At 49.3% G+C, this 25,928-nt stretch overlaps 2 protein-coding genes across 3 annotated transcripts in view; one reads left to right on the forward strand and one right to left on the reverse strand.

Annotated features, from left to right (window-relative positions):
* Window positions 1-2,230, reverse strand: part of COPA (coat protein complex I subunit alpha) — a 33,661-nt gene extending 31,431 nt beyond the window's left edge. The window contains exons 1-4 of the mRNA XM_048828950.2: window positions 2,073-2,230; window positions 1,075-1,188; window positions 478-551; window positions 18-98 (exon numbers count right to left, since the gene is read on the reverse strand). Coding sequence (XP_048684907.1) covers window positions 18-98; window positions 478-551; window positions 1,075-1,188; window positions 2,073-2,112 — 309 coding nt within the window. The 5' untranslated portion in view covers window positions 2,113-2,230. The remainder of the gene's footprint in view (window positions 1-17; window positions 99-477; window positions 552-1,074; window positions 1,189-2,072) is intronic.
* An 80-nt stretch (window positions 2,231-2,310) lies between these two features.
* NCSTN (nicastrin) lies at window positions 2,311-25,928 on the forward strand. Of its 2 annotated transcripts, none has more exons than XM_048828951.2 (17): window positions 2,311-2,461; window positions 4,571-4,675; window positions 6,965-7,088; window positions 7,978-8,096; window positions 9,244-9,389; window positions 10,610-10,760; window positions 11,862-11,971; window positions 13,511-13,663; window positions 15,738-15,842; window positions 16,099-16,176; window positions 17,095-17,264; window positions 19,339-19,441; window positions 19,687-19,782; window positions 20,997-21,084; window positions 21,221-21,375; window positions 22,248-22,460; window positions 25,192-25,928. In XM_048828951.2, the coding sequence occupies exons 1-17, from the start codon at window positions 2,362-2,364 to the stop codon at window positions 25,312-25,314; spliced, it is 2,139 nt and encodes a 712-aa protein (XP_048684908.1). In that variant the 5' UTR covers window positions 2,311-2,361; the 3' UTR covers window positions 25,315-25,928. The 2 variants fall into 2 exon arrangements, with proteins under 2 accessions (XP_048684908.1, XP_048684909.1); XM_048828952.2 differs by having other exon boundaries at window positions 11,865-11,971.

Genomic DNA, 25,928 nt, shown 5'->3' on the forward strand with positions numbered 1-25,928 from the left:
ACAGCAGGGAGACTCACATGGTGGAAGAATGTGGTGCGAATGTAATCCAGGTGCCCGAGCAGCGTGAAGAGACAGCGGCGCAGCTTGTAATTCCAGACCTGAATGAGACAGAAGGCCAGTGAGAGGGAGCTGCCAAACTCTGCCCAGCTCTCTTCTGCCATCTCATTTAGCACATGAGGTTTTTACTCATCCCCAAGTTGGTCTCTCCCATGTACATTACAGTTCTGGGTGAGGCCAGCCATAGATCTCATCAGAAATTGTCAGGCTGCATTTAATTACTCCTACCGCCCTCAGAAAGAGCAAAATCCTGAATTCTACATTTCCCTTTTTCCATCTCTATCCACTCACTGTTTCTGCACCCACCACAAAAAACTAAATTAACACAGATTCCTTACACATCTGTGTCAAATTCCCCATCTTCCTTTGCCCACCAACGCTTTTTGGGGGGATGGAAGGTGGAAGGAAGAGTTGATCTACCTTTATTTTGTAGTCATCACCTCCAGAGACAAAGAGTGGCTGCTGTTTGTGGAAATCAATACCTCGGACTGGTCCTGCAGGGGGAAGAGGCAGGTGAAACACAGGGAGACAGCTAATAGCTGTATATGAAGCCAAACTGACAGCCAGAACAGACCATTCCATTCACAGCAGAACAATTCTATCACGTCATACTCCATTTTAATCGGATAAATTGTCCCAACGTGACACTTGGAGGTTAAATACAACTTTCTGAGACAACATTTCCCCCAGGCCAATGTACAAAAAGTTCTCTTCTGTGAGGTTATACAGCTACGGCACCATAACATCTGACACCTCTTTTACAATAATGAAGTTATTATCGTAACAGCTCTGTGAAGTATTTTCCCTATTTTACAGCTGGAAAAGCATATTCAAAAAGTAAGCGGTTTGCCCATGATCACACATGGAGTCTGTGGCACTGTTAGGACCTGAAGCCAGACCTCTTGCGGCTCAATCCAGTGCTTCAGTCAAAAATCCATCCTTCCTCCTCTCAAGGACACTCCATTTTCTGCAACGAGCCCTCGGCTTTCGACTCTTTCAGACTCCAAACTTACTCACCATCATGCTCATCAAATTTGTCAATAAGGGTGCACATCCGGTAATCCCACAGCTGGATCACTCCATTGTGCAAACTCGTTAGGATCCAGGGCCGCTTCGGGTGAAAGCTGAGCCCTAAAGAGAGAGACGCAGAGAAGCACAGCGGTCAAGTTTTCAGTTAAATTCTATCTCTGAAGACACAGAGGAAGTGAAAGAGGTCAGCATTTTCCAAAAAGAAGGGCTTTTTAAGGTGCCAGAAGTTGGATACCCAAAACTACTAGCACCTTAAAGACTAACAGATTTATTTGGGCATATGCTTTCGCAGGAAAACAAAAAACAAACCCGCTTCTTCAGTTGTGCCTGAAGTCTTTTAAGGCGCCACCGGACTCCTCGTTGTTTTTGTGGATACAGACTAACACGGCTGCCCCTCTAATACTTGGCACCAGGCAAGGCACAAAACTACCGGCCACTTTCAGAAACCTTAGCCCCAGTCCCCGAGCGCAGAGCACGCGGCTTTCCACTCATACGCAATTCACGGCTTTTTTTTTTTTTAAAAAAAAAACGGTTTGGTAAGTGTCTAAACCTGTATTAATAAACTGACAGCGGCATGGCATCTTTTGTATTTGACCATCAGCTGCGGGGGTGGGGGGGTGGGGGGGGTGCAATTAACACTTTTTGACAACAGCCGCAAAGCCAGAGACGACAATAGGAGCGTCTCTAGCAAGCCAGAAGAATAACCCAGGCCAGCATTTAGAGGAGGGCTCTTCCCAACCCAAAACGGGGGGGGGGGGGGGGTCCCAGTGTCTACAGCCCCATAACCCCGGGTTAGACACTGGGTCGGGGGGGGGGAGGGGCCAAGGGGGAGACTGGGGCACAGGGCGGGAGGGCAGGTGAAGGGTTTGGGGGGTGGGGGGGGCAGAGCACGGGGCAGGAAAGGAAGTGGGGGCGGGGGGGGGGGCAGCTGGGGGGAGGGGCGGTGAACGCGGATCGGGGGGGGAGGGGCTGGAGGGCCTCGGTACCTTTCACCCGGGCCGACTTGGTCTCGAACTTAGTCAGCATCGCGCCCCCCGGCTCCGGCTCCGGCTCCGGCTCCGACCCGCCGCCCGGACTCGCCCCTCAGCCGCGAGCCTCCACGTCGGCCCCGGAACCGCCCCGCTGCCGCTGCCGCTTCCGCTTCCGCCCGGGAACCATAGAGCGGGAGGCCTCCGCGGGCCAGAGAGGCGCTCCCCGCGTGTGTGCGCGCGCACGCGCAGAGGGCCCTGGCCCGGCCCGGTCCACCCCGAGCGGGAAGCGGAAGCCGCGGAGAAGATGGCGGCCGGGGCCGGCTGGAGAATGGGAGCCGCGGAGCGAGGGGGCCGGGGGGCGGAGACCCTGTTCCGTGGGCTCCTCTTCTGCGTGCTGGGCTGCGGTGAGACTCGCTCCCCCTGGGGGGCTGTGGGGGGGGGGGCGGCGCTGGGGCCCCTTCTCCGGGGGGGGTGGCTGGACGGCGGGCCCCCGCCCCCTGGGATGGTAGGCGGGGTGGTGGGGCCCCTCCCCCGGGAGCTGGGGGGCGGCTGGACCCCCTTCTCCTGGGGGGCGGCTGGACAGCGGGGTCCCTCCCTGGAAGCTGGGGGCCCCTTCTCGGGGGGGGGCGGCTGGATGGTGGGGCCCCTCCCCCTGGGGGGTGGCAGGCGGGGCGGTGGGGTCCCTCCCCGGGAGCTGTGGGGGGCAGGGCCCCTTCTCCTGGGGGGCGGGGCCCCTTCTCCTGGGGGCTGCGGGGCCCCTTCTCCTGGGGGCTGCGGGGCCCCTCCCCCGGGGGCTAGGTGGGGGGCGGCGGCAGGCGGGCAGAGGAGCGGAGGGTTGATTCAGCCCTTGCAGGGGATGGGGGCGTCTCTGTCGAGGCGTGAGACGCTCAAGCCCGGAGTCGGGTCTGCCCAGGGCTGGCCTGTTGGGGGGCCGAGGGGGTGCAGAGAGCGTCTGTAGAAGGACTGCGGCTAAACAAGTTTCTCTCTTGATGGGGGAAGGTAAAGTCAGCAGCAGGCTGGTGATGCTCCTGTCCTGGCAGGCTGGGAATGTGTTGCTGCGCAGCTTAGTTGCGCTGGCATTTCTTCCCACTGGCCGAGAGCTCCCCCAGGCCTGGTGCTAAAAGGTGCGGGGTGGGCACCCTGTGTGCGGTGACGGGCATTACTCAGCTGTCTGCCGGTTTGCTGCTACCACGATGCTGAACCCGCACGAGTGTTTTGTGGCTGGCTTTTTGTTTGGGTAAAACGAACAGCGACTGTGGGAGCTTCTATCCCATATCATCCTTCCTTCCACGTGCTGCATTCGCTTAGTGTGCACGTTAAAGTCAATCAATTTTATTTTGAGATGCTAGATTCCAGTGTTGTGGAAATAATCCTAATTTGCATATCATTTAATTGGGGAGATGTTGGGGTTTTTTTTAATAGCGTGTTTCGTATTAAATTTCACTCTGAAATATGGCAGTAAATAGAAAATAATGAAATAGGGTATCCTATGCTTATGTGTGGCATTATTACCAAATCTCTAATATTTGTGCTATTTGCAAAGACAATACGCCATTTATGTATCCGCTAAAAGTGATGCTGATCATCAGTTCTGTCACTTACTCAGAATTAGGAATACCCAGATAAAAGATTGAGTAAATAGCAAAGCCACAGAGATGTGTTGAGATGCTTACTGGATAGACTACTGGACTGGGATTCTATTCCCGGGTCTGCCCTTGCCTGCAGGTGGCCTGGAGCAGGTCACTTTGCCCCTCTCACCTCAGTTTCCCCATCAGGAAAATGGGGATAATGATACTGACCTTTGGAAAGTGCTATGTAAGAGCTAAGGATTGTTGTTGCTATAATAAAAATCACAGTCCATACTTAGCACTTAGTATCTTTGAAAATATTATGCAAACATTGTTCCTCACAGCCCCCCTGTCAGAAAAGTTACTATTACACATGTTTTTCAGACAGGGAGACCAAGGCACACAGAAGTGATGTGGCCTTGCATGAGGTCTCTTATTGAGTGTGTGTCAGAGCTGGGATTAGAACCCACACGTTCCTGATCCTGTGTATGGACCACGAAGATCAATCTACCCTCATTTTAACTGTTGGGTCAGAGATGATTGTCGGACCACAGAACTGAGAATTGACTTCTTTATTCTGCTGCGTTTCTAAATTGGTTCATGTTGCATATAGCATCTTTCATCCAAACTTTACAGAGCTCCACCCACCGCTGAAAAGCAGCATCTTCACGTTAGGTATGTGATAGCTTTTTAAAGAGCGCGTATCAACACTATGCCTCGGTGGGTGATAGGAAATGAAGAATACTTCAGTTAAAACTGCAAGGGAATTTACAGGGAAGTGAATTATTCAGTTGGTATTTAGCAGAGAGTCTAGGAATTACTTTAGTCAGGTGCCTTTAATTTTCACCCAGAAGGCAACGAGACCTAGATGAAATTGAATTTGTTCCTGTTACAGAACCCAGTGTGACCTCTTATTTATCCTGAATTTTGTTTCTTTTTCTTCAGGTTTCTGTTGGGGCAATTCTATAGAGAGGAAAATCTATATCCCCTTAAACAAGACTGCCCCGTGTGTTCGTCTTTTGAATGCCACTCATCAAATAGGCTGTCAGTGTAAGTGTTGTGAACGCTTATTTTACTTTAAGTTCAAGAGACAATCCCCTCTCTTTCACTAACTGAGAGAACATGCATCATTTTTGTGGCTTCTTCCTGAACTACTTTTAGTTTGTCAATGTCTTTCTGATAATGTAGTGGCAAAAAATGAAAGCTGTATATTCCAGGTGTGATCGCACTAGAGCAGAGGGTGGGCAAACTATGGCACGCGAGCCACATCTGGCCCGTGGGACCGTCCTGCCCAGCCCTTGAGCTCACGGCCAGGGAGGCTAGTCTGCGGCCCCTCCCCTGCTGTCCCCCCACCCCTGAAGCCTCACCTCGCCACGCTGCTAGTGCTCTGGCCCGCCACTTCTGCCTGGCAGCATGGCTGCGGGGCTGCAAGCTCCTGCCGCTCTGAGATTCATGATAAGAGGGCAGGGAGTGGGGGGATTGGATAAGAGGCTCTCGGGGGGGCGGTTGGATGGGGTGGAGGTTATGGGGGGGCGATCAGGGGACGGGGAATGGGGGCGTTGGATAGGTGTGGGAGTCCCGGGGGTGGGGGCTGTCAGGGGGTGTGGATAGGGGACAGGGACTAGGGGGTGTTGGATAGAGAGTGGGGTCCCGGGGGGCATTTAGGGGTGAGGATACCCCGGGAGAGGGTGGTCAGGGGACAAGGAGCAGGGGGGGTTGGAGGTCCTGAGGGGGTGAGAAGTGGGAAGGGGCGGATTGGGGCCGGGGCCAGGCTGTTTGGGGAGACACAGCCTTCCCTACCTGGCCCTCCATCCAGTTTTGCAGCTGCGATGTGGCCCTTGCCCAAAATTGCTTTGATCTTTCTTGGTGCCAAGTCCTATCGCATTCATATGTAATTAGCTTAATATCCATGAGAGGATAGTAGGAGATTTCCTGTTATTTAAATAGTTAGATTTCACCAGGGCTCAAAAGTTTCCTTAATATCCTCCCAAAACCAAGGAGCCATGTGCACTGACCTGTCCCTCTATAATGTAGGCCTCTCATTGTGAAATTTCTTTATATTGTTTTCTGTAATGTCGTTTTTGTGTCAGTTTCCTTGACTTTTGTACAGTTACTAATAAACCACAGCATGTTTAGTTACTTCGGTAAGGCGACATGCCTAACATGCGGCTGGCCAGTCACGTGTCTTTCGTTCCAGGGTGCGTGTAATCAGTTAAGCATCCTCCCTTTCACGTGCTTTCCTCTGTCTAGAGTATTGTTTTAAAACTCTCCATGGGCTGTGGTTTTAGTTTGTTATTAATTTTGTTGGTTTGTTGTACTACTGAGGTTTGCGGGTTGTTGGGATGACAGAGAAGGAGCACTGATCTAATAAAATTCCTTCGCTGCTATAGATACTGTGCAGAAAGGGTTTCCTGTGAGTCAGCATTTTGTTAATTTGTAGTTGGGTCTCATTGTGTGTCCTCAGAGTGAACCACGTTCCAACATGGACCCTGTCAGCATCAGTTAAAGGCCAGAACAACTGCACATGGCCTTCTACTCTAGTGTAGCAGGTGCTCCAACTTTCTCGTATAACAATGTGAGCCACCTCTTAATACAGATTGTTTTACGGGCACCTCCCTTCCCAATCCCATAATACTCCTGTGACAACTACAGCAATTGCTGACCAGGAAATGTGATCACCTCTGTGTATTTTTAGCTGTCTCTGATGCAATAAGTGCTTTGGAAAATGTTAAGCACGCTGTTTTCTTTTGCTTCTCATTTGATTCCTGCCCCAATCCGTCCTGCTCCGCTCTCCTCCTGCATATGGCTTCTCTGCTGCTGGACCCCTCCTGTCTCACTGCACATGCTTCCCTTCTCCCTGTGCTTCTCCAGATGTACTCTCAGCTGATATGTTCCCTTCTTTCCTTCTCTTCTGGACCTTCCCCACTTGCTGGTGGCTGGCATCTCCTGTTTCCTCCTCGTACTTCCATCTCAGTGCCTCATTTCCCCTGTATACAGTGAGGTTCATACTCAACATCCTCCTTCATCCCCCAAGAGGCAGGTGATGTTTAATTCATTGATATACCTAAAGTACTTCAAAATCTTTAGATAAAATCTGCTTTAAAAAGGCAAATGATTATTATGATTATCTCTTAAACAACTCTTTCAGCCTGATTCATCTAAAAGACAACTGTGTTTTTTAGTTGTTGGTCATCTCTTAGCTGAACTGTACAAGTCAGTCGCTCCTTCGCTCTCATCCCATATGTTGGTCTTTCTTTCACTGAAGTGCACAGAAAGTGTACAGCTGTGAGGGAAATAGATTTTGGTGAACCATGGACCATTCTGTCTTTCTCTCTGCAGCTTCCATGAATGGAGACACAGGAGTAATCCATGTGGTGGAGAAGGACCAGGACTTGAAATGGGTGCTTACTGATGGACCTCATCCCCCGTACATGGTACTGCTAGAGGGGGGGCTTTTCACCAGGTAAGGAGCTACGGTTAATCGCCTCTTCTCTGCCGAGGCAACGTGAGCCCAAATTGCAAACACAGGGGCCCTAAATTCAGTGGCCACATTTGCCATTTGGGCACTCGGAACAAGCTCCTGTGTGCGTTTGAGCAGCCAAATCTGGAATTCTGAATTCACTTGAGATGGGTGCTTGGGAATTGCTTCCGAAAGGCTTGGTTTTTTGGCAGTGCTGTACCTCTGAAGCACCCTTTGTAGGCTGCAGAACACCACTGAAAACCAGACCCTTGTGCCTACTTTTAGAAAAGTAAATTGGAAAACTAGATTGAGTGTTCTTCATGTATACTGGTACCTGTACCTGTCAGTGCCTCAACAGACGGCTTAGTAGTTGGAGCACGATTCCTGGGTTCTCTCCTGGCTCTGCTAATGACTGTGTCTGTTTCCCCATCTATAAAATGCAAATAACTATCTCACAGCGGTTTGGTACAGCTTATGGAATGGTTTTTGGTTTGTGATACTTTTACTGGTGCTTGGCCTAAACCAGTGGTTCTCAAACTGTGAGTTGGGACCCCTTTTTAATGGGGTCACCAGGGCTGTCATTAGACTTGCTGGAGTCCAGGGTTGAAGTCAAAACCCAGGCCCCACTGCCCAGGGCCAAAGCTGAAGCCTGAGGGCATCAGCCCTGGGTAGCGAAGCTCAGGTTACAGGCCCCCCTCCTGGGGCTGAAGCCCTTGGGGTGGTGGGGCTCAGGTTTCGGTCCCCCCTCCTGGGGTCATGTAGTAATTTTTTTTCATCAGAAGGGGATCTCAGTGCAATAAAGTTTGAGAACCCCTGGCCTAAATCTTTCCCTGTGGTAAGATTGCCAGGGAATCTGGGGGGCTGTTTCATCCATATTCTCTCTTTGTTCCAGGGAGCTGATGCTGCAGCTGAAGGGATCTTCACGAGTTTCTGGGCTGGCTGTGGCCATCTCCAAACCCATCCCTGCACAAGGATTCTCCCCTGGCTTAAAATGCCCAAATGATGGGTTTGGTAAGGAAACATTAAGCCCTTAGTTTGGCTCAGGAGGGGGTGATCAGAGTAGGAAGTGTTTTGCAAAAGACTGACAACCTGGAGCTTTACGCTTGCTCTGGGATTGTGTGTGAATTATTGCTTTACAATTTAGGCTCATTAACATTCTGTAGGTGTAACCAGTTTGTGCTGGAATCTTGTCAGATTTCACAAGGGTTGGGTTGGGGTCAGTATGCAAATGGGAGACCTTCAAAGGAACACCTGAGGTGCTCTAGAAAGTGATGTTAGTGATTCACTAAGGGTTTTCTTCCTTGCGTCATGCAGACTGACCTGGTCTCTCTGCAAGTTCCTCTTTCAGATGAGGGATAAAACTCATTCTGACCACCTGTGGTCATTAAAAGGTCTTGTGGCTCTCTTTATAGTATTGCACTTTTAATCCCAGTGTCCTGGCCAAATTCCAGCCCTCTTAATTCCATTCTACCTCCCTATGTTCCCCCTGCAGGCTCATTTGGGTATTCACTTCAATGGGTATTCACTGTCTGCCCTAACACACCGCTGTGTGCTGCTAACCCACTGCTGTGTTCCACCTCAGAGGTGGCTGCAGGTTGGTGGTGGGTGAAGTGATGCTATACTATGTATAGATTGTACAGCACTTTGCGATGCCTTGCAATGAAAGGTGCTGTAGAAACACACAAGGTGAGTTTGGTCTGTTGGCATTTGTCATACCATCACCTTCATGCTGTTCGCACAGCACGTAGGTGTTACAATGACTGGCGCTTTATAAACGCTTCGAGGCGCTTCCAGCACATGATGGAGCGTGGAAAATGGTGTGAGTGTCTCTCTTTCAAAGTACAGTATTTCTCTGTATGCATCTCCCACTCTCTCAGCATGTGATAAATGCTCATTATGTGCTTCTGCCAACCTCTTGGCATGTGATGGCTTTGCTTGTGCCTATCTATCGTTCTCTTCACATGGCAGTGCTCTGTCTCTTCTGTTTTCCCCGCATGTGGCAACTGAATCCATCTCTCTGTTCGTTTTGCGGCTGGTTTCTTAGCCTGTGGTGGTGGTCTCTCTGTTCCTGCTGCTGTTTGCTCAGCGGGCCCTGCCTTTCCAACGCTTTGCGCTGTTCCCTCAATGATTTGACCCGCCTGTTTCTCCATGCCCGCAGGTGTCTATTCCAATGATTACGGCCCTCAGTATGCTCATTGCAACTGGACTATGTGGAATCCTCTCGGGAATGGGCTTGCTTATGAGGATTTCAATTTCCCCATCTTTCTACTTGAAGATGCCAACGAGACTCAAGTTATTAAGCAGGTACTATACCTTAACGCAGGGGTGGGCAAAATTTTTGGCCCGAGGGCCACATCTGGGTATGAAAATTGTATGGCGGGCCCTGAATGCTCTCCAAATTGGGGGTTGGGGTGCGGGAGGGGGTGAGGGCTCTGAGGTGGGTCTGGGGATGAGGGATTGGGGGTGCAGGAGGGTGCTCTGGACTGGGACCAAGGGGCTCAGAGGGCAGGAGGGGGATCAGGGCTAGGGGTGCAGACTCCGGGCAGTGATTACCTCAAGCAGCTCCTGGAAGCAACGGCATGTCCCCGCTCTGGCTCCTGTGTGGCCAGGCAGCTCTGTGCACTGCTCTGTCCACAGGCGCTGCCCCTGCAGCTCCCATTGGCTGGGCTGTAGGGGCAGTGTATGGGGCAGGGGCTACGTAGGAGCCAGAGGGGGGACATGCTACTGCTTCCGGGAGTCGTGCAGAGCCACGGCACGTGCGGAGTGGGGCAAGCCCTGGACCCCACTCCTTGGTGGGACCTAAGGGCCGGATTAATACATCTGAAGGGCCGGATGTGGCCCCCGGGCCGTAGTTTGCCCACCCCTGCCTTAACACCTGCAGAGGGGAGTCTAGCTGTGCCACTTCGGTAGGGAAATAGTTTCTTCCACACTAACTTATGCTCATCTGAGCTGCCAACTTCCCAAATTAGTAAAATTTTGCAGGTGGGTTCGGGGAAACAGGCCGTTTGTATGTAAGGTTAAAATTTGGAACCAGTTAAGAGTCTTCATCTGATAGGGGAATCTTGGTTTAAAATCTATTCTGTGCTTGTGTACCCATCTGTAAAGAGGAGAGTAGGGGTCGGATACTTACCCAACTGTGTAAAGTGCTTTGAGATCTTCAAGTAAAAGATGCTGTGTAAGGGGAAAGTATTACGTGGAAAGACTTATTTCTCTGATTTTATTATTTATATTGTGGTAGTGCGCCCTACCTGAGACCAGGGCCCCATTGTGCTAGGCATTGTACATACGGTAAGTGGCAGTCCCTGCCCCAAGGAGCTTACAATCTAAATAGACAAGATAGACAAAGGGTGGGAGGGGAAGCAGGCACAGGGAGGGGAAGTGAAATGGTTTGCCCAAGGTCTCACAGCTAGTCAGTTACAGAACGGGGACTAAAACCCAGGTCTCCTGAGTCCCAGTGCTGCGTCCTATCCGCTAGACCACTCTGCCATATAAGAGTGAGGTATTTATTTATATTTCTGTCTCAGTGCTACCAAGACCATAACCTCCCGCAGAATGGCTCTGTCCCGGAGTACCCTTTGTGCGCAATGCAGCTTTTCGCCCACATGCATGCTGTCACCAACACGGTTACCTGCATGAGACGGAGCTCCCTCCAGACCGCCTTCAGTCTCAACCCAGGTGAGTGCACTCCTAGCAGGATGGGGTGGGGACTGGTGGTGGGAATTCGAGTGGGACGTGGTGTGTGCATTAGAAAGAGGAAACTCAACCCATAGCTTTATACAATACAGCCCAGAACCACTCTGATCTTTAACGTTCGAGGAGTGGTCTGTGGTCACAACAGGTTCTGTAAGGAAGGCAGCATCCAAGCCAAACTACTGCCTGCTGGGACCTGTAGTCACCACAGACCATGCCTCTGTGCTAAAGGGGACTGTTGCTGCAGTCTGAGTCTTTATTTAGAGGACATGTGGTCCTAGCAAATACCAAAACCGTTTGGCCCTTGGTTGAGGAAAGTGGTTCTGTTGAATTAAGGTCTCTCGAATTCCTTCTTGGCTATGGGTTTGGAGTGATGGCACTAGCCTCCATCCCAGTGCATAGCCCAAGAACCTGCCAGGCTATTGAGACTTAAATATGCAAAACACAAGAACAATGTGCAGTTAATTTCCTTAATCAAATGCTTTTGTGACCTCAAAGCAGCGGACCAGCTTTGAGAACCACTGATTTAGGGTATATATTGTTCATTTTGCTAAGCTAATATTGAAGCAATATTTCTTATGTTCTTGTGAACTATTTTTTATTATAACACCACAATAGCACAATTAATAATAGCAGAGGTACCCAAAAGGCATTTCATTACATATTTTTACAGTTTCCTCCCTGTAATGTAAATAGTTTTCAGTGAAAGCAATGAGACACCCTGGGGTCCCGAAGTCCATGGTCTACAGCACAGGACGCCCATGAGAAAGGGAGATAAGGGATGAGAAGGGACCTAGTGCCTGCTAAGTATATTACTCGTTTGGGGACGGTGGGGTGAATAGACAAAATGGTAGAGGAGCAGTGAACACACAGGGTGACATTGGGGTCAAAACGAAATCCATGGGAATTTTGTCATTGATTTCAGTGGGGTCAGGATTTCACCCCGATCACTGGGAAGGGGCCTGGTCGTGTTGGATCAGTTGGTAAGCTATGAACCTCCCAAACTGGCCAAAGAATAGCTTCAGTTCCTTGTTCTTTCTGCGGTCAGAGTTCCTGCTCTTAAACCGTATGGTTTCTGCTTCCTAGAAGAAGTCTGCGACGCTCTGTCTGATTATAATGTGTGGAGCACGCTGAAACCCATCAATACCTCCAGCAAAATAGACCTTATGGATGAAGTCATCATCGTTGCTACTCGAGTAGGTGGTGATGCCTAATTTTTCTGGGCTGGGGTGCAAGGGAAGGTTTTCTAGGGGAGTTGTGCCTTTATGGACTGCCCATCTTACATGCATCAAGTCTTCCTTCCTGTAATCCAGATCTCCTACCTTAAATCTTGCTGACTAGCTGTGGTTGGTATCATTCTGCAGGTAGGAGCCATTATTCAGGTGCCAGCGGTGTCTACTGGTTAATGTAGGGGCTGAGAACGTTGGAATTCCTGGGTTTTATTTCTGGATCTGCCTCTGACTTGCTGCATGATTCTGGGCAAGCTACTCACTCTGTTTTCCTCTCGTAAAATGATGATAAATGTACCTACCTCACACAGATATTGCGAAAGTTGAATTGTTTCCAAAATGCTTTGTGATGCAAGGGTCTAGTGTACTCCAGGCCTTCTTACTCATTGATTCATAGAGTCTAAGGCCAGAAGGAACCACCAGATCATCTACTCTGGCCTCCTGTATAAGACAGGCCATTAAATTTCACCCATTTCTCCTGGCTTGAGGCCAATACCTTGCTTGGCTAAAGAATATCTTCCAAAAAGGCATCCAGTCTGGATTTGAAGATGAAGAACCCACCACTTCCCTTGGTAGTTTGTTCCAGTGGTTAATCACCCTTGCTGTTAAAAATCTGAGCCTTATTTCTAATTGTAATTTGTCTGGCTTTAGCATCCAGCTGTTGGTTCTTGTTCTGCCTTTTGCTGCTAGATTAAAGAGCCCTTTAGTACCCAGGATTTTCTCCCCATGAAGGCATTTATACACTCGAATCTAATCATCATCAAGTTATACTGTAATGTCCAAAAAACCAATCAACTCTCTATTCTTTAAAGAATGGATATTGTTCTGTGGATCTTCATAACTGAATGATGGGGGAGGCCAGATTAGTGAATACCTGGCACTCCTATGATGGTTTTCTTCCATTGATCTCAAAGCACTTTACTAAGATAGGATGAGTACGATTAGCCCATTTTGACAGGTGTTGTGGGGAGGGGGGCTGAGTCATATAGGTGATAGGTCCAGGGTTTTGCAGTGAGTCAGTGGCAGAGCTGGGAATAGAACCTAGGTCTCCTTGTTCCCAGTCTGCTGCCTTATCCGCTGGACTGCCCTGCAGTTGGTGAATACCCTGTTTTTCCACCCCTGCAGATGAGAGAGTAGAACTCGCTGGGTCATCAGGTTTAATGGCCACAGTCTAGCCTATAGTGAACATCAGTTGAACCATTAATAGCACATCACAGTGGGCATGTGCTGCTTACAAGAGATCCAGGCCTGGAATACGAGTATGTGCTGCGGGCTAGGAGTGAGATGCATTGGCACAGCTGCGCATGAGGCTCCAGGACTGGTAGAGCTATGGGAGCATGTTAAGATTCTCTGGCAGAGCAAGTTGCTTTTGTGCTTCAAGGGTGGATTCAGTTTGCGGGTGAAGGTTCTGGCTGTGTCTTATCGAGTTCTTCCGTCTACCAGTCACCCTGTATTAGTTTCTGTCTGTGTACATGAGTTCGTCATTCCTCCCACTTGTGCTCACAGATTGACAGCCACTCGTTCTTCTGGAATGTAGCCCCAGGGGCAGAGAGTGCTGTCTCCTCCTTCGTGACCCACTTGGCGGCTGCTGAAGCCCTCCATAAAGTGCCAGGTGTTCAGACGCTACCAAGGAACATCATGTTCACCTTCTTCCAAGGGGTAAGATCTCCATCTCCTCCTCGCTTGTCTTGGGCAAGCAATCCGCTCCCCATCCACTCTGCCCTTTCAGTAGCAGCTCCACAGATGCTGGTAGACCTCTATGCGTCTGCACCTGCCTTGTGCCAAGCCAAGAGATCCCTCCTCCAACCCAAGCCCTATCCCGCAAAGGGGAGAGGTTCAGAGAATATGGAGTTCCTTCTGAGGGAACTGCACAAAAGCTACTAACGAATGGGGCCTGCACTTTCTAGGGGCGTCCCCGCTAAACTGTTGCAATTAGTTGAGGGAGCAAAAGAGAGTCTCTCTCTTCATCCTGGTGCAAAATAGTTTCTTTGCAAACCTAGAGCCTGGGTGCCTTGGTTCTTCATATTCATATTCCCTTAAGCCGATGCAACCTCTCCCCGAGGCATTTGTAGCCTATCCTGACGTGGTGATGGACCCAATGAATGAACGGGTCTCTTGTATCCCTAATTTCTCACCCGCACCTTCCAGGCTTCTTTAGACCTGTACCCTGCCATCAGGATAAGTTACAACTTTGCCAGTGTAAATCTTCAAATGAAATCAGGTGAGACCAGATTAAAAATATATGTGCTGTCTGCAGTGCAGTGCGAGCACGCAGCAGTGGCTCTGGCAGCTGTGTTAAGCCAGGGTTAACTCTTGGGAGCAGGAAGGAGAGTAATGGTTAGCAGCTGATGTTCCCCTCCAGGCATGTGCAGCGATGGATGGCCTCCTTTGGGTAGCTCTGTGAAGCTAGCGCCCACGGTCCTGTGGAGTGACCATGTGACACCCCCAGCTTGGGAATCTATAGTCAGTCCTTCCCTAAGAGTTGTGCTTGGAGCGGTGGATTGGACAGTCTCTGTGTACCATGTAGAGGAGGTAGGGAGCGTTGTCAGGTTCCACTGTACAGGAGCTTTGGGAAAGGGTTGTCTAATGGCAGCCTGATTTCTGCCTGCCGTTCCCTGGGGAGATGGTAGGAATGCCCTTACCTATAGACACCCCCAGGATACCTTCTGCCTCTCAAAATGGGTGTTCATCTCTGTCTTGCACACTCCCCTTATGAGATGGCAGGATCCCCTGATTTCCTGTTGCAGCCCATCCCAGAGGGGTGGAAAGAAGTTGGAATGCCCTACCCTGATTTGTGCCCACGCTCTAGTATTCAGAGTCTCACGGGAGATGGTATGATCTAGTAGTTGGGGTTAATAACTAGTGTTAACATTGTGATTCAGAGGAGCAAAACAGTGGAAAATAAGGACATCTAACTCATTGGTTTGTCGCGAGCCATTGCAGGCCTGTCGGATCCATACGGGAGGTGGCATTTAGATACCACAATGATGTGCAGAGGCTGTTGGGGCTTTGTGCCCATGCATCTCCCATTAACTGTAATGGAGCATGAGGCACGTGGGGCCAGAGTTAGGGCTTCTCGACACATAGCGTTCTCCCTGGTTTTGGAATAAGAGCACCTGCGTGTGGAGTGAATCCAGGCTAGATCATCAGCAGTAACTCCATGGGTAGAGAAGGCTTTTAGGCACCAAAAGGTGCAGAAAGGAGACTGGTGGGATTTGCATAAGTGGCTAAGCTGATTAGGCACCCAGCTCCCATGGCTCTCTGTGGGCTCAAGGCACCTATCTGCATCTTGAGGTGCCTAAATGCCCTTGTCAGTCTGGCCCATAGAGCCTGTTCACGCATGTTACAGAGAGGCAGAGTTTGTGCTGCTTTCTGCCGCTGCTGGATCAGTGTCCTTCAGTCCTCACATAGAAACAGAGATGCGGGGTGGAGATTTCCTTGGGTTTGGTGGAATTCATTAGCCACTCTGGATGTTGTTATAGGCCCATTCCTGCCATCAGGGCCTGTATCCCTGACTCATAAGGAGACAACAAAGAGCCTTTTAATTTGGAGGAAGAGGGGTTGGAATGCCCCAGTCTTCACCAAATGGCAGAATTTTCAGAAACACACAAGGGGAGGAGTTAATTCCAGATTCTCTCTTCTTCTCCACGTCCTCCTCTCCAACGCTGGTTAGGATTGAGCTCATTAACCATCCAAATGCCTATGGTTCATGCATGAACTTGTTCCATCACAGGAGACCTTTGATTACATTGGCAGCTCGCGAATGGTATATGACATGGAAAATGACAAGTTTCCCGTCCGGCTGGACAACATTCATTCCTTCCTGGAGCTGAGTCAGGTGCGAGACAAGTTTTCTGCCTGTCTCTTGGTGACAGTTCAGTTGGGCTTTTCCCAGCCAGCCCTTGCCCTTGTTCCTCCCCTTTGGTCTCTTTGTGATTACCCATGTGGTGGTCGCTCTCGCTCCCATAGTCTGTTTTGTCTCTCCGGGGGAGTTTTTGGTCATTTCCCTCTGCACCAAGCTCTAAATAAGGCAAGCATTGTAAAATCCAGATGGGTCAGCAGTGTGTGTTGACAAGCGGCTTGTTCTCTTGCAGGTGGCTTTACGGAACTCTTCTGTTCTTTGGGTGCACACAGACCCTGTCTCTCAGAGGAATGAATCTATTCAAACACAGGTAATGAAACTCTCCCTTCTGCACAGAGGACAGTCTGAGTCCCTGTGCTTGCTCTGTGTTTCCAGCTGCACGGAGATGCCTAGACGAGCAATGGAAAGGAAAAGCCACTTACACACTGAGCACAGCTTCATCAGAACAGAGAGGCTTCTCTGCAGTTGCATCTCTCCACTGACACTGGGCCCCATTGCTGGGCAAAGGGCCAGATCCTCGCCCCACTGTTTTTTGAAGAGGGCATGGCATTGGCATAGGCATGTCTGACTCCTTCCATTGATTTTGCTGACCCCCCGATGACCTGTTGATAGCGTCAGAGGTGGTGGGAGGGAGGCAGGAGGTCTCTTAGTTCTGAGTCGCTCTCCATAGCCTCTTTAGTTTCCTAGATATTTAACAGCAGTTTTCATCCCAGAGGAGCCCACTGGGCCTTTTTAACTTCACTGACCCCTGATATGCAGCCATCTCTGGGATGGAATGAAATGAGCAGCACAACATAGCTCATGGCATAGTGAAAAATTCTATATTCAGCTGATACCGTGAGGGAATTTAAGGAAACAGAATGAAATTTCACAATGTGGTAAAATCATAGGGCCACTGCCTTGACTAGCAGAAAGTGCCGTGAGATCTTGAACAATCACAAGAGGTCAGGACCTTGCTCCATCTTTCTACTTAGACTGCACCTCATGTACTGCTGCGCTCCCTAGCATCATTGACTCAGCAAAAAGAATCCTCTGCTGAATTACTGCTGCTTCTGCAGCACTTGGGTTCATGACAGTCTCCCCTCCAAGTACTACCCTGCCCTGACCCTGCTTAGGATGAGATCTGACATGATCCCAGCCCAAAGCGGTTCAGCTCCAGGCCATTTGCGTTAGCTGTGACCAAACACTGAGCATAGAGCATTCCTAACTCCTCTCTCACCCTTTTCAGGTTAAAACCCTGCTGGAAGCTCTGATCAACAGCAGCATGAGTGCCAATGTGACTCTACAGGAGGTCAGGCAGTCTCAGCCTCTCCCGCCTTCTTCCTTCCAGCGCTTTCTGAAGGCCAGGGGCATCCCTGGGGTGGTCCTGGCTGATCATCGCACTTCCTTCCAGAACAGGTATGGGGAGCAATGCTATCTCCGTTGTGTCTGTGAGGGGTGTGTGGAGAGCAGGTGGTTTCACATGGGATGTGACTGTCTTCCTGTCTGGTGTTTAAACTCTAATAGCAAAATAAAATCTTAGTGTTGCTTAACAGCCCTGCAGACTGAAGGCTGCTAGCCACGGAAGCTTCCCCCACATCACACCACCCATGTGCCAAAACCTGGACCAGGTACAAGGGGGAAGTTCAGGCTCCTTTGCTCTTTAGCCTCTGTGCTGAAACTGATAAGAAGGGGGTCGTTGTGATGAGGACACCTGTTTGCTAGGAACTGGACTCAGTGTCTTCCTCTCCCTTCCTCACAACTCATGTCAAAGTGGCCCCAAACAGCTGAGACTTCGGATCCCAAGACCGTGCTGAATTTGACATGGTGAACTAGAGGAGGGGCAGTTTGAGACACAGATTAGGGCAGAAATTCTCCAGGGTCTAGAAACCCAGAGAATTGTAGATGACGTGGTTTGACTTTCAGAACCCTTGAGCACCAGGTCTCATGATGGTAGCCAAAGTGACTTACCGAGAATGGCAGAGCCAGGATTCCTAGCTCCAGTCCAGTGGCTGCAGCCTGGCATGCTGCTTTGTAGCGTAAGGATTCCCGGGATGCATTGCATTTTCTAGTAGAAACCCAAACACCTGACTCCCTCTGCAGTCCATGGTAAAGAAACTCAGGTGTGTCCACTCTGACCGCAGCCAGCATCTGCCCCCATGAGGCTGGAGCCTCCTGTCTCCAACACTGTGTGGGGTTGGGGGCACTATCAAAGCTTAGCAAACACGCATGCAAAACCGTTTCCAGGGAGGTGCCCAGCTCGGAAGGCTACATAGACTCCATTTCCAGTGGTAGCCAGCAGAGGGCAGCTCAGCCTCCCAGAACATCCCACCTTGGGGGTGCGCTGCCTACCATACAAGCAGTGTGGTGGATGGAGGACAGAGGGGAGTGGGGGGAGCAACCATGTGCCATGTAATTGAACAGGCGCAACATAATTATCCTGACAAGCGAAAAAAATCCAGTTTTGTACAGAAAACGTTCCCCGCAGCTGGCTGGGAGCCAGAGGTGAGCAAATGGCAGCTGAGCGTGTCTGAGCCTCATCTGCTCTTCCAGAAGCTGCTGTTTTTTTTAATATATCTTTCTATTTGTGGTGGCAGGGGCCCCAGGCAGTGGAAGAGGCTCTTCCATTTACCCCACCTGACCCCCTCGTGGCATGTTCCATGAGCATCCTCTCCCGGGGGGCATTGGAGAGTGGAGGGATGGGAGTGGGGAGGGAATTGCTTGTGACTCGTACCCAGCCCGTCATTCCAGGTTGCCTCTCTCCCCTCATGCCTACCCCTTTCTCTGATCTGTCACGCCGTCTCTGCAGACAGCCAGGGGAAGCAGCCACCTTCCAAACTCCGGAGCAGCACAGCTCTGGGAGCGCAGGAGAATTTTGGAGAGAAGGGTAGTGCATCTCGTCCTTCCAACTCTTCTTCACTCTTGGGAAATTGCTTTCAGTGTTCCCATCCAACCTGGAAGCACAGACCATTGTGCTGGGCTTTTCGCCCAGTCCTCGATTCAGCTGTGCACTGCTGCTGCAGATGTCTTGACGCTAGACTGTCACAGAGTTAACTTGGAATCTCTCGGACCTTTCAGTGCAGGAAAGTCAATAGGTCCGGTTGGAGAAAGGAACTAGGAATCAGCACTTCTGGGTTCTGTTCCCACTTTCACCGCTAACTTGTGGCCTCGTGTATAGTTTCCCTGCTCTGTGCCTCAGTTTCTCCATCCACGTAACGGATGCGGTAACGCCTACCCAACTGAGGTTTAATCACTGCTCGTCAGTTGCGTTGAGATCCTCAGATGGGAGAAGTGGTGCAAGGCCCAAAGATAATTATAAAGCCTCATTAAATGGTTTAAGGAGTGCGTGGGAGGCCAGCGCTCTGGCAAAGCTGCGACTCCACTCCCTGGGGACCCCTCCCAATGTCTGCTTCAGGCATGGACCGAATTGAATTCCATGTCCTGTGATTTCTTTCCGCCCCCTTCCCCAATCCTGTTTCCCTTCCTCTTTCAGATATTACCAGAGCATGTATGACACAGCAGAGAACATCCTGATGAAATATCCTGAGGGGCTTAGCCCTGAGGAGACCCTGGACTATGTCACTGACACAGCTAAGGTTTCTGTAAAACACTATCTCTGCCCATTGCTTGCAGGGGGGTGGAGACTTGGGGGTGGCTGGGATCTGGGTGATGGGTTCTCTGCCCATTGCTGGGGTGCTTTCTACTGGGCTGGTGGCATTAGGCACTTAGATATGAATGTGCTATAAATGCTTTGATGGATGTGTGGGGACTGGCTGGCTCTCCTTCCCTGTTTTACTGGGCCTGCCTGTCTTGATTAACACAGAGCCCTCTTTCCTTGCAGTCCCTGGCAGAAGTAGCCACAGTAGTCGCCCGTGCTCTCTACCAGCTTGCGGGGGGAACCGGCAACACCTCTGCTATTCAGGCAGATCCAAGAACGGTACGAGCAGATGGGAGCCAGTCCCTGGCATCCATGCTGATCTCTCACGTATTTCCCTTCTGTCTCTGTTTATGTGTGTTTACACGGCATGCTGGCCTGTCTGTCTCCCTATGTGCCTGCCTCCCTCTCCCTTTCTCCACCATAGCTGAATGACTAGCACTTTACCCTTCTCTAGTGCCTCCCATCAGATCCCAGTGTCTTACACAAGCCCCCAGCAAAACAGAACAATATTTATCCTTGTTATGCAGAGTTGGGGGTGGAATGGGGGGAACTGATACACAGATGGGTCATGCAAGCAGTTGGTGGCAAAGCTGGGGATGAAACCCAGAACTCTCAACTCCCAGCCCTTCACTTTAGGTACTAGATCATCCGCCCTCCCAGAACTGCAAATGGAACCCGGGTATCCTGGCCCCCAGTCTTGTGCTTCTGCCATTAGATCACATTCCCACAACTGAGAATGGAACACAGAAGTCCTGGCTCCCAGCCCTGTGCTTTTAGCCGCTAGATCATAGAAATGAAGGACTGGAAGGGACCTTGACAGGTCATCTTGTCCAGTCCCCTGTGCTGAGGCAGGACTAAGTATTATCTAGACCAGTGCTACTCAAAGTGGTGGTCCAGTCTGCGAGCCATCAGCTGCCAGTCTGCGCACACATTGGGGAAAAAAAATTGCCGGTCCCCCACATCAGATAGCTCGAGAAGCACTGCTTTAGACCATCCCTGACAAGTGTTTGTCTAACCTGTTCTTAAAATACCCCAGCGACAGAGATTCCACAACCTCCCTAGGTAATTTTGTTCCAATGCTTAACTACCCTGACAGTTAAGAAGTTTTCCTAATGTCGAAGCTAAATCTACCTTGCTGCAATTTAAGCTCATTGCTTCTTGTCCTGTCCTCAGTGGTTAAGGAGAACAATTTGTTGCTCTCCTTTTTATAACAACCTTTTATGTACTTGAACACTGTTATGTCCCCCCTCAGTCTTCTCTTCTCCCAACTAAACAAACCCAGTGTTTTCAGCCTTTCCTCATAGGTGATGTTTTCTAGCCCTTTTATCATTTTTGTTATTTTCCTCTGGACTTTCTCTAATTTGTCCACATCTTTTCCAATTGTGGTGCCCAGAATGGGACAAAGTACTCCAGCTGAAGCCTTATGCTGGTGTACTTCCTGATTTGTCTTGTAAAGTTGAATGTGGATGAACCCATTTCCATCTCACTTTCAGGTCTCCAGAATGCTCTATGGGTTTCTGATTAAAACTAACAACTCCTGGTTCCAGTCCATCATTAAACAGGACCTGAAAGGACTCTTGGGTAAGCATGGTCTGGGGAAGAATTCAGAGCCAGCTTAAACCTTGGTATGTCACCTGGGAACTTTCTAAAGTTCTGTGGTAACCTCTTTGGCATCTGGCTTTCTCCCTGCCAATCCTGTTTTCTCTGACTCTCCCAGGTGATGAACTTCCCCAGCACTACATTGCAGTTACCACACTGGTGAACACCACCCAGCTAGTGCAGTATGTTCTGGCCAATCTCACGGGCACGGTTGTCAATTTCACCAAGGAGGAGTGCCTGAACCCTGAAAAAACACCCAACCCTGAGAAGGAAGTAAGTTGCCATCTGAGTAGAATGAGGGTGGGGGATAGGAACAGAAACACTGGGCTAGTGAACTCCACTGACGTCCCTGCGATGAATTGGTCTCACTTTCGCCTCTCTGAAGAAAGTTGGATGGAAAATTTTCCTTCTGTCCTGAACAAGGCATGGGAGAGATGAGGAAAGTCCTCCTCCTTCATAGAGGCATCCCAGCTGCATCCTAGTGCCCGAGGCAGGAGAAGCTTCAGAGGGAGTGCTCCTTTAAAGTGAGTACAGCTGGGATGGCAGCATGGGTCACAGATGCATAAGTCTGAGGGTTCTTTGCATGTCCAATATACGACTGCCTGTGAATTATGCCATTATGCCATGGAATTGAGTCTCATGTCAACACAGGCATTGGCAGTGCAAGCATCCACCACCAGTGGGCCTCTACCCAGTCCTGGTGTCAGGGTCTTTCGTTCTTTGGCCAGTCAGTCTCTCTAACTTCTACAGAGACTCATAAAACTGAGACCTTGGCTACTCCCGGGCATCAAAGATCTCATGATGCCTTCGACAAGAGATGGGGCGTTAGTCCTGAGGTCCTGGATAAACTCTAGCTTGTGAATTACGTTCTGCCAACATAAATTCCCCTGCAGTTTCAGCTGGACACAGGACTGTCACTCCCAGTCCTCAGCTGTTGTACACTGTTGTGTGTAGTTAAACAGAACCCACACTCCACCTCAGAGAGAGCCACTTTTCAGCAGTGGGTGAAGCGAACCTCATACAGTCAGTACAATCAGTAAAGCCTGTTATGATCCCAGAGAGCAAGTGAGGTTCCAGGAAAACGGGTCCTGATGGTTTTTTGCTAGTGCCCTGTTGGGTCTCACTCCCCAGCGTTCTCTTTGCAGATGTACGTTTATACGTGGGTGCAGGGTTCCAGGGACGCAAACTCAACGTCGCGAGTTCCCTTCTGTGTCCAGTCAACTGTCCGTCTAACCAAGGCCGCCTCTCCTGCCTTCGAGCTGAAGCAGTGGGGATCCACAGAATACTCCACATGGACAGAGAGCCGCTGGAAGGATATCCGCGCCCGCATATTTCTCGTAGCCAGCAAGGAGCTAGAGGTGAGTTGGTGTCTCTCCAAACACTCGAAGATGATGTTGAGTATAGATTTTAATGTCTCCTGGCAAGCTTTGAAACACATGCTGTGACCAGGTTTTATGACACCTTGTGCTATCCTCCTATCAGATCTCAACAGCTAAGCAGGGTTGGGCTTGGTCAACTCTTAGGAGACCCTCTACAGAAATCCAGGGTGTGGCAAAAAGTGGCAGCAGTGATGAAATGGATGCTTTTCCCCAAAGTAATTTCTGAACCAACAGCCTAATATGGTGAGAGGGGTTCTGACCATTTTTGGTGACTAAAGAACTTGGGACACTTTGCAGGACTAAAGGCTTTAACTGTAGTCTTCTGGTGAAATTCCAACAAGGATAATTCCATTCAATTCCCCAACGTAGTTTAACTAGAGGCCATGTTAGTCTTCAGTTTCTCCCCTAAACAGCTGCATAATGATGCTTCATGCTCTTAAACTGCTCTGAGCTCCCTCCCAACTTAAAATGAAGGTGCATCCTGTATATTGTGTGTTGGATTATGCATGTAAAACGCTTTGGGATGCTCTGAGCTAACAGGGCCCTGTATAAATTTAAGAATATTCTGTACATTAACCATTTGTCTTGCTAAAACATGTGTAATCAGAGCTCTGATTGCTCAGTGATTTTGCCTGTGTGGAATTGTGCTGCATGAGCTCTTCTTCCTTTTAAAAACAAAAATTCTAGCCCTTATGATGAAGGAAAGCCTTCCAAACATGATGCAAGTGTGAATGAAGTGCCGTCTCTTGGATCTGTAGATAGCCGGGGGAGGGGGGAGCTGAAACATCCTAGTGGGATGTTAACTTTGAATCCTGATAGTTACAATTTAAATGTCACCATTAACTCCACCTTAATTAAATGTAATCATATAAATAAAGGCTGTATCGTGTGTGCAAAAAGAAGGAAAAGCCAGAATTCAACCTGTCTTTCGAGTGCTTGATTTTGCAATCCTAATGTGTTTGGTGTATTTCTGAAATGGAATTTATTTTGATTTTGCCCAGTACGAAAGCCAGCCATGGCTCAGGTGCCTTTATAAGAAAATCCAGGGATCAAATACAAATCAATACATTATCCGATGTTTCAATTAAAAGCAGAGAATCAGTCAACAAAATTCTTTCAGCAACCTTCCAGTGGCTACATTGATGTTTAGCTACCAGCCAAATAAGGGTTAATTTTGAGATGGCTTTTGAACTGTGGGCCTACTTTGGAGCTCTCTGGTAGGCTGTTAGTGATGTCATACCCCTGTCTCTAAACCCTGTGAATGTACAGACCTGACTCTCATCGTCGTGTGTGTTACAGCAATAAGTCACCCAGGGGCTGGGCATGCATGTCGGGGCAGTTGCTGGGCTTCTTGGGTTGTTACTCAGCGGGTGGTTACTCAGTCTGTGTTCGCAAAAAGAAAAGGAGGACTTGTGGCACCTTAGAGACTAACCAATTTATTTGAGCATAAGCTTTCGTGAGCTACAGCTCACTTCATCGCATCTGATGAAGTGAGCTGTAGCTCACGAAAGCTTATGCTCAAATAAATTGGTTAGTCTCTAAGGTGCCACAAGTCCTCCTTTTCTTTTTGCGAACACAGACTAACACGGCTGTTACTCTGAAACCTGTCAGTCTGTGTTGTGCCTCTTAACTCCACCCCAGGCAAGTGTAACTCCCTGCCTGCCATGTCTCAACCCTTAAATATCCAGCACAAGAAATGCAAAGCTAGCGAGGGAGCTAGCTAGCGACATAGGAGCTAACGAGCTGGGTGCTCAGTTACACGAAGGTTCCTTTATGACCCTGTGAGAGTATAAAGGTGCCTTGGTTTAAATGAGAACCAGGCACAGTGACTCTGGCTTTGCCACTGGTAGGTGTTTGTACAGGAAGAGCAGCCCATTATAGGACCTTAGGAATGGATAATAAGCTCTGCAAGGGCAAAGGATTGATGCCCAGTTATATGTATTTATCCGTTGAAATAAAGAACTAATAAACTGACCAGTTAATTTCTCTGCTTTCTTAAAAAGGCATCAAATAAGAGAGGAGATAAGTGTATAAATAACGAATAGTAAAGATAAGGTGGACAGGGAGCTTCTGCTTTTCCTGTCTGATGGTACAAGAATAAGGGGACATTCAATGAAATGAAAATACACCAGATTCAGAATCAATAAAAGGAATTTTTTTCCCCACACAACACTTAGCCTGTGTAATTCTCTGCCACTGGATGTAGTTGAGGCCAAGGTTCAAAGCGGGATTGGACGTGTCTGAGGATAAAATAGTGAATCAAATACACATTTTGGAAGAGCTATTAAACCTCATGCTCGGAGCTTAAACCAATCTCTAACAATTAGGAATTAGAAGAAAAGCTAATGTGGGGAGCAGTTTATCCCACGTCTACCTAATGCAAGGTCTGTTCTCCCTTTGTCTGAAGCATAATGCTGGCCACTGTCAGACTCGGGGTACAAAAAGCTGGGTGGAACATGGGATCTGGTCCAGTCTGGCAATTCCTTTGTTCCTCTGGTTTTAGATTCTAAACTCCTTGGGCAGAGACCCACTCTTTAGCACCTAGAACAGTGGAGTCTGGATCCTTGATTTGAGGCCCCTAGGAGTCACCACAATACAATACTGAGTCTCTGCTGAGATGCTTCGGCATCCAGGAGCCTTTACAAAGTGAGTCCGTCATTCTGTATTTGTAACCACACCATTACATGTTTCCTTTCTTGTCCCCACCTAGATAATCACACTGGTCGTGGGCATCGCCATTCTGATCCTCTCTCTCCTCGCAACCTACTTCATCAATGCCAAAGCGCACGTGCTTTTCAGTAGCCCTGGGGATGCTGGGGCCGTGGCTTATTGAGTGCTTCCCGTGGGTTCAGAAACCCCAGCACTTGGATTACAACTGTTCTGACAAAAACTGGTTGGCTGACACTGGAATGTCTCTGCCTTGATAGGGACACAGGTGGATCGCTCCATGATTTCCAAGGGTGAGCCCAAGAAACTGAGCCCAGAAGCAGAAGAAACTCCCCCAAAAAACTGTGTTGACCAAGTCCTAAAGAGATCATGTTGCTTTAAAGTTTCCAAGGGCCTTGATTCTTTGACCTCCCTTTTGGGCAACTCTGAAGAGGGTCAGTACTGGATGCTACCAGCATCCAACTACCATGGATGTGTTTCCAGAATGCGGGTGGGTGTGGAGCGCATGAAGGGAAGGCCTCTCTGGGACATACATGGATGGCAGATTTCTTTGCTCTCTCGGAGCCTTGGTTGTACCTCTTTTATCTGGATTAGCTGAAGAATTGTCTGACAGCTGCTGTGAATCTATGTAAATTACAGTGCGGACAAGGGAAGGTGTGTTGAAAAAATAATTAGATGTCAGATCTCCCTTTTTAATAGTGCAATATTTGGGAGGCGGTAGGGTTGTACATATATAAATAGCTTGGCTTAATTAAAAAAAAATCACTACTTACAAACTAA

The sequence above is a fragment of the Caretta caretta genome, chromosome 24, assembly GCF_965140235.1.
Source record: "Caretta caretta isolate rCarCar2 chromosome 24, rCarCar1.hap1, whole genome shotgun sequence".
Taxonomy (NCBI): Eukaryota; Metazoa; Chordata; order Testudines; family Cheloniidae; genus Caretta; species Caretta caretta.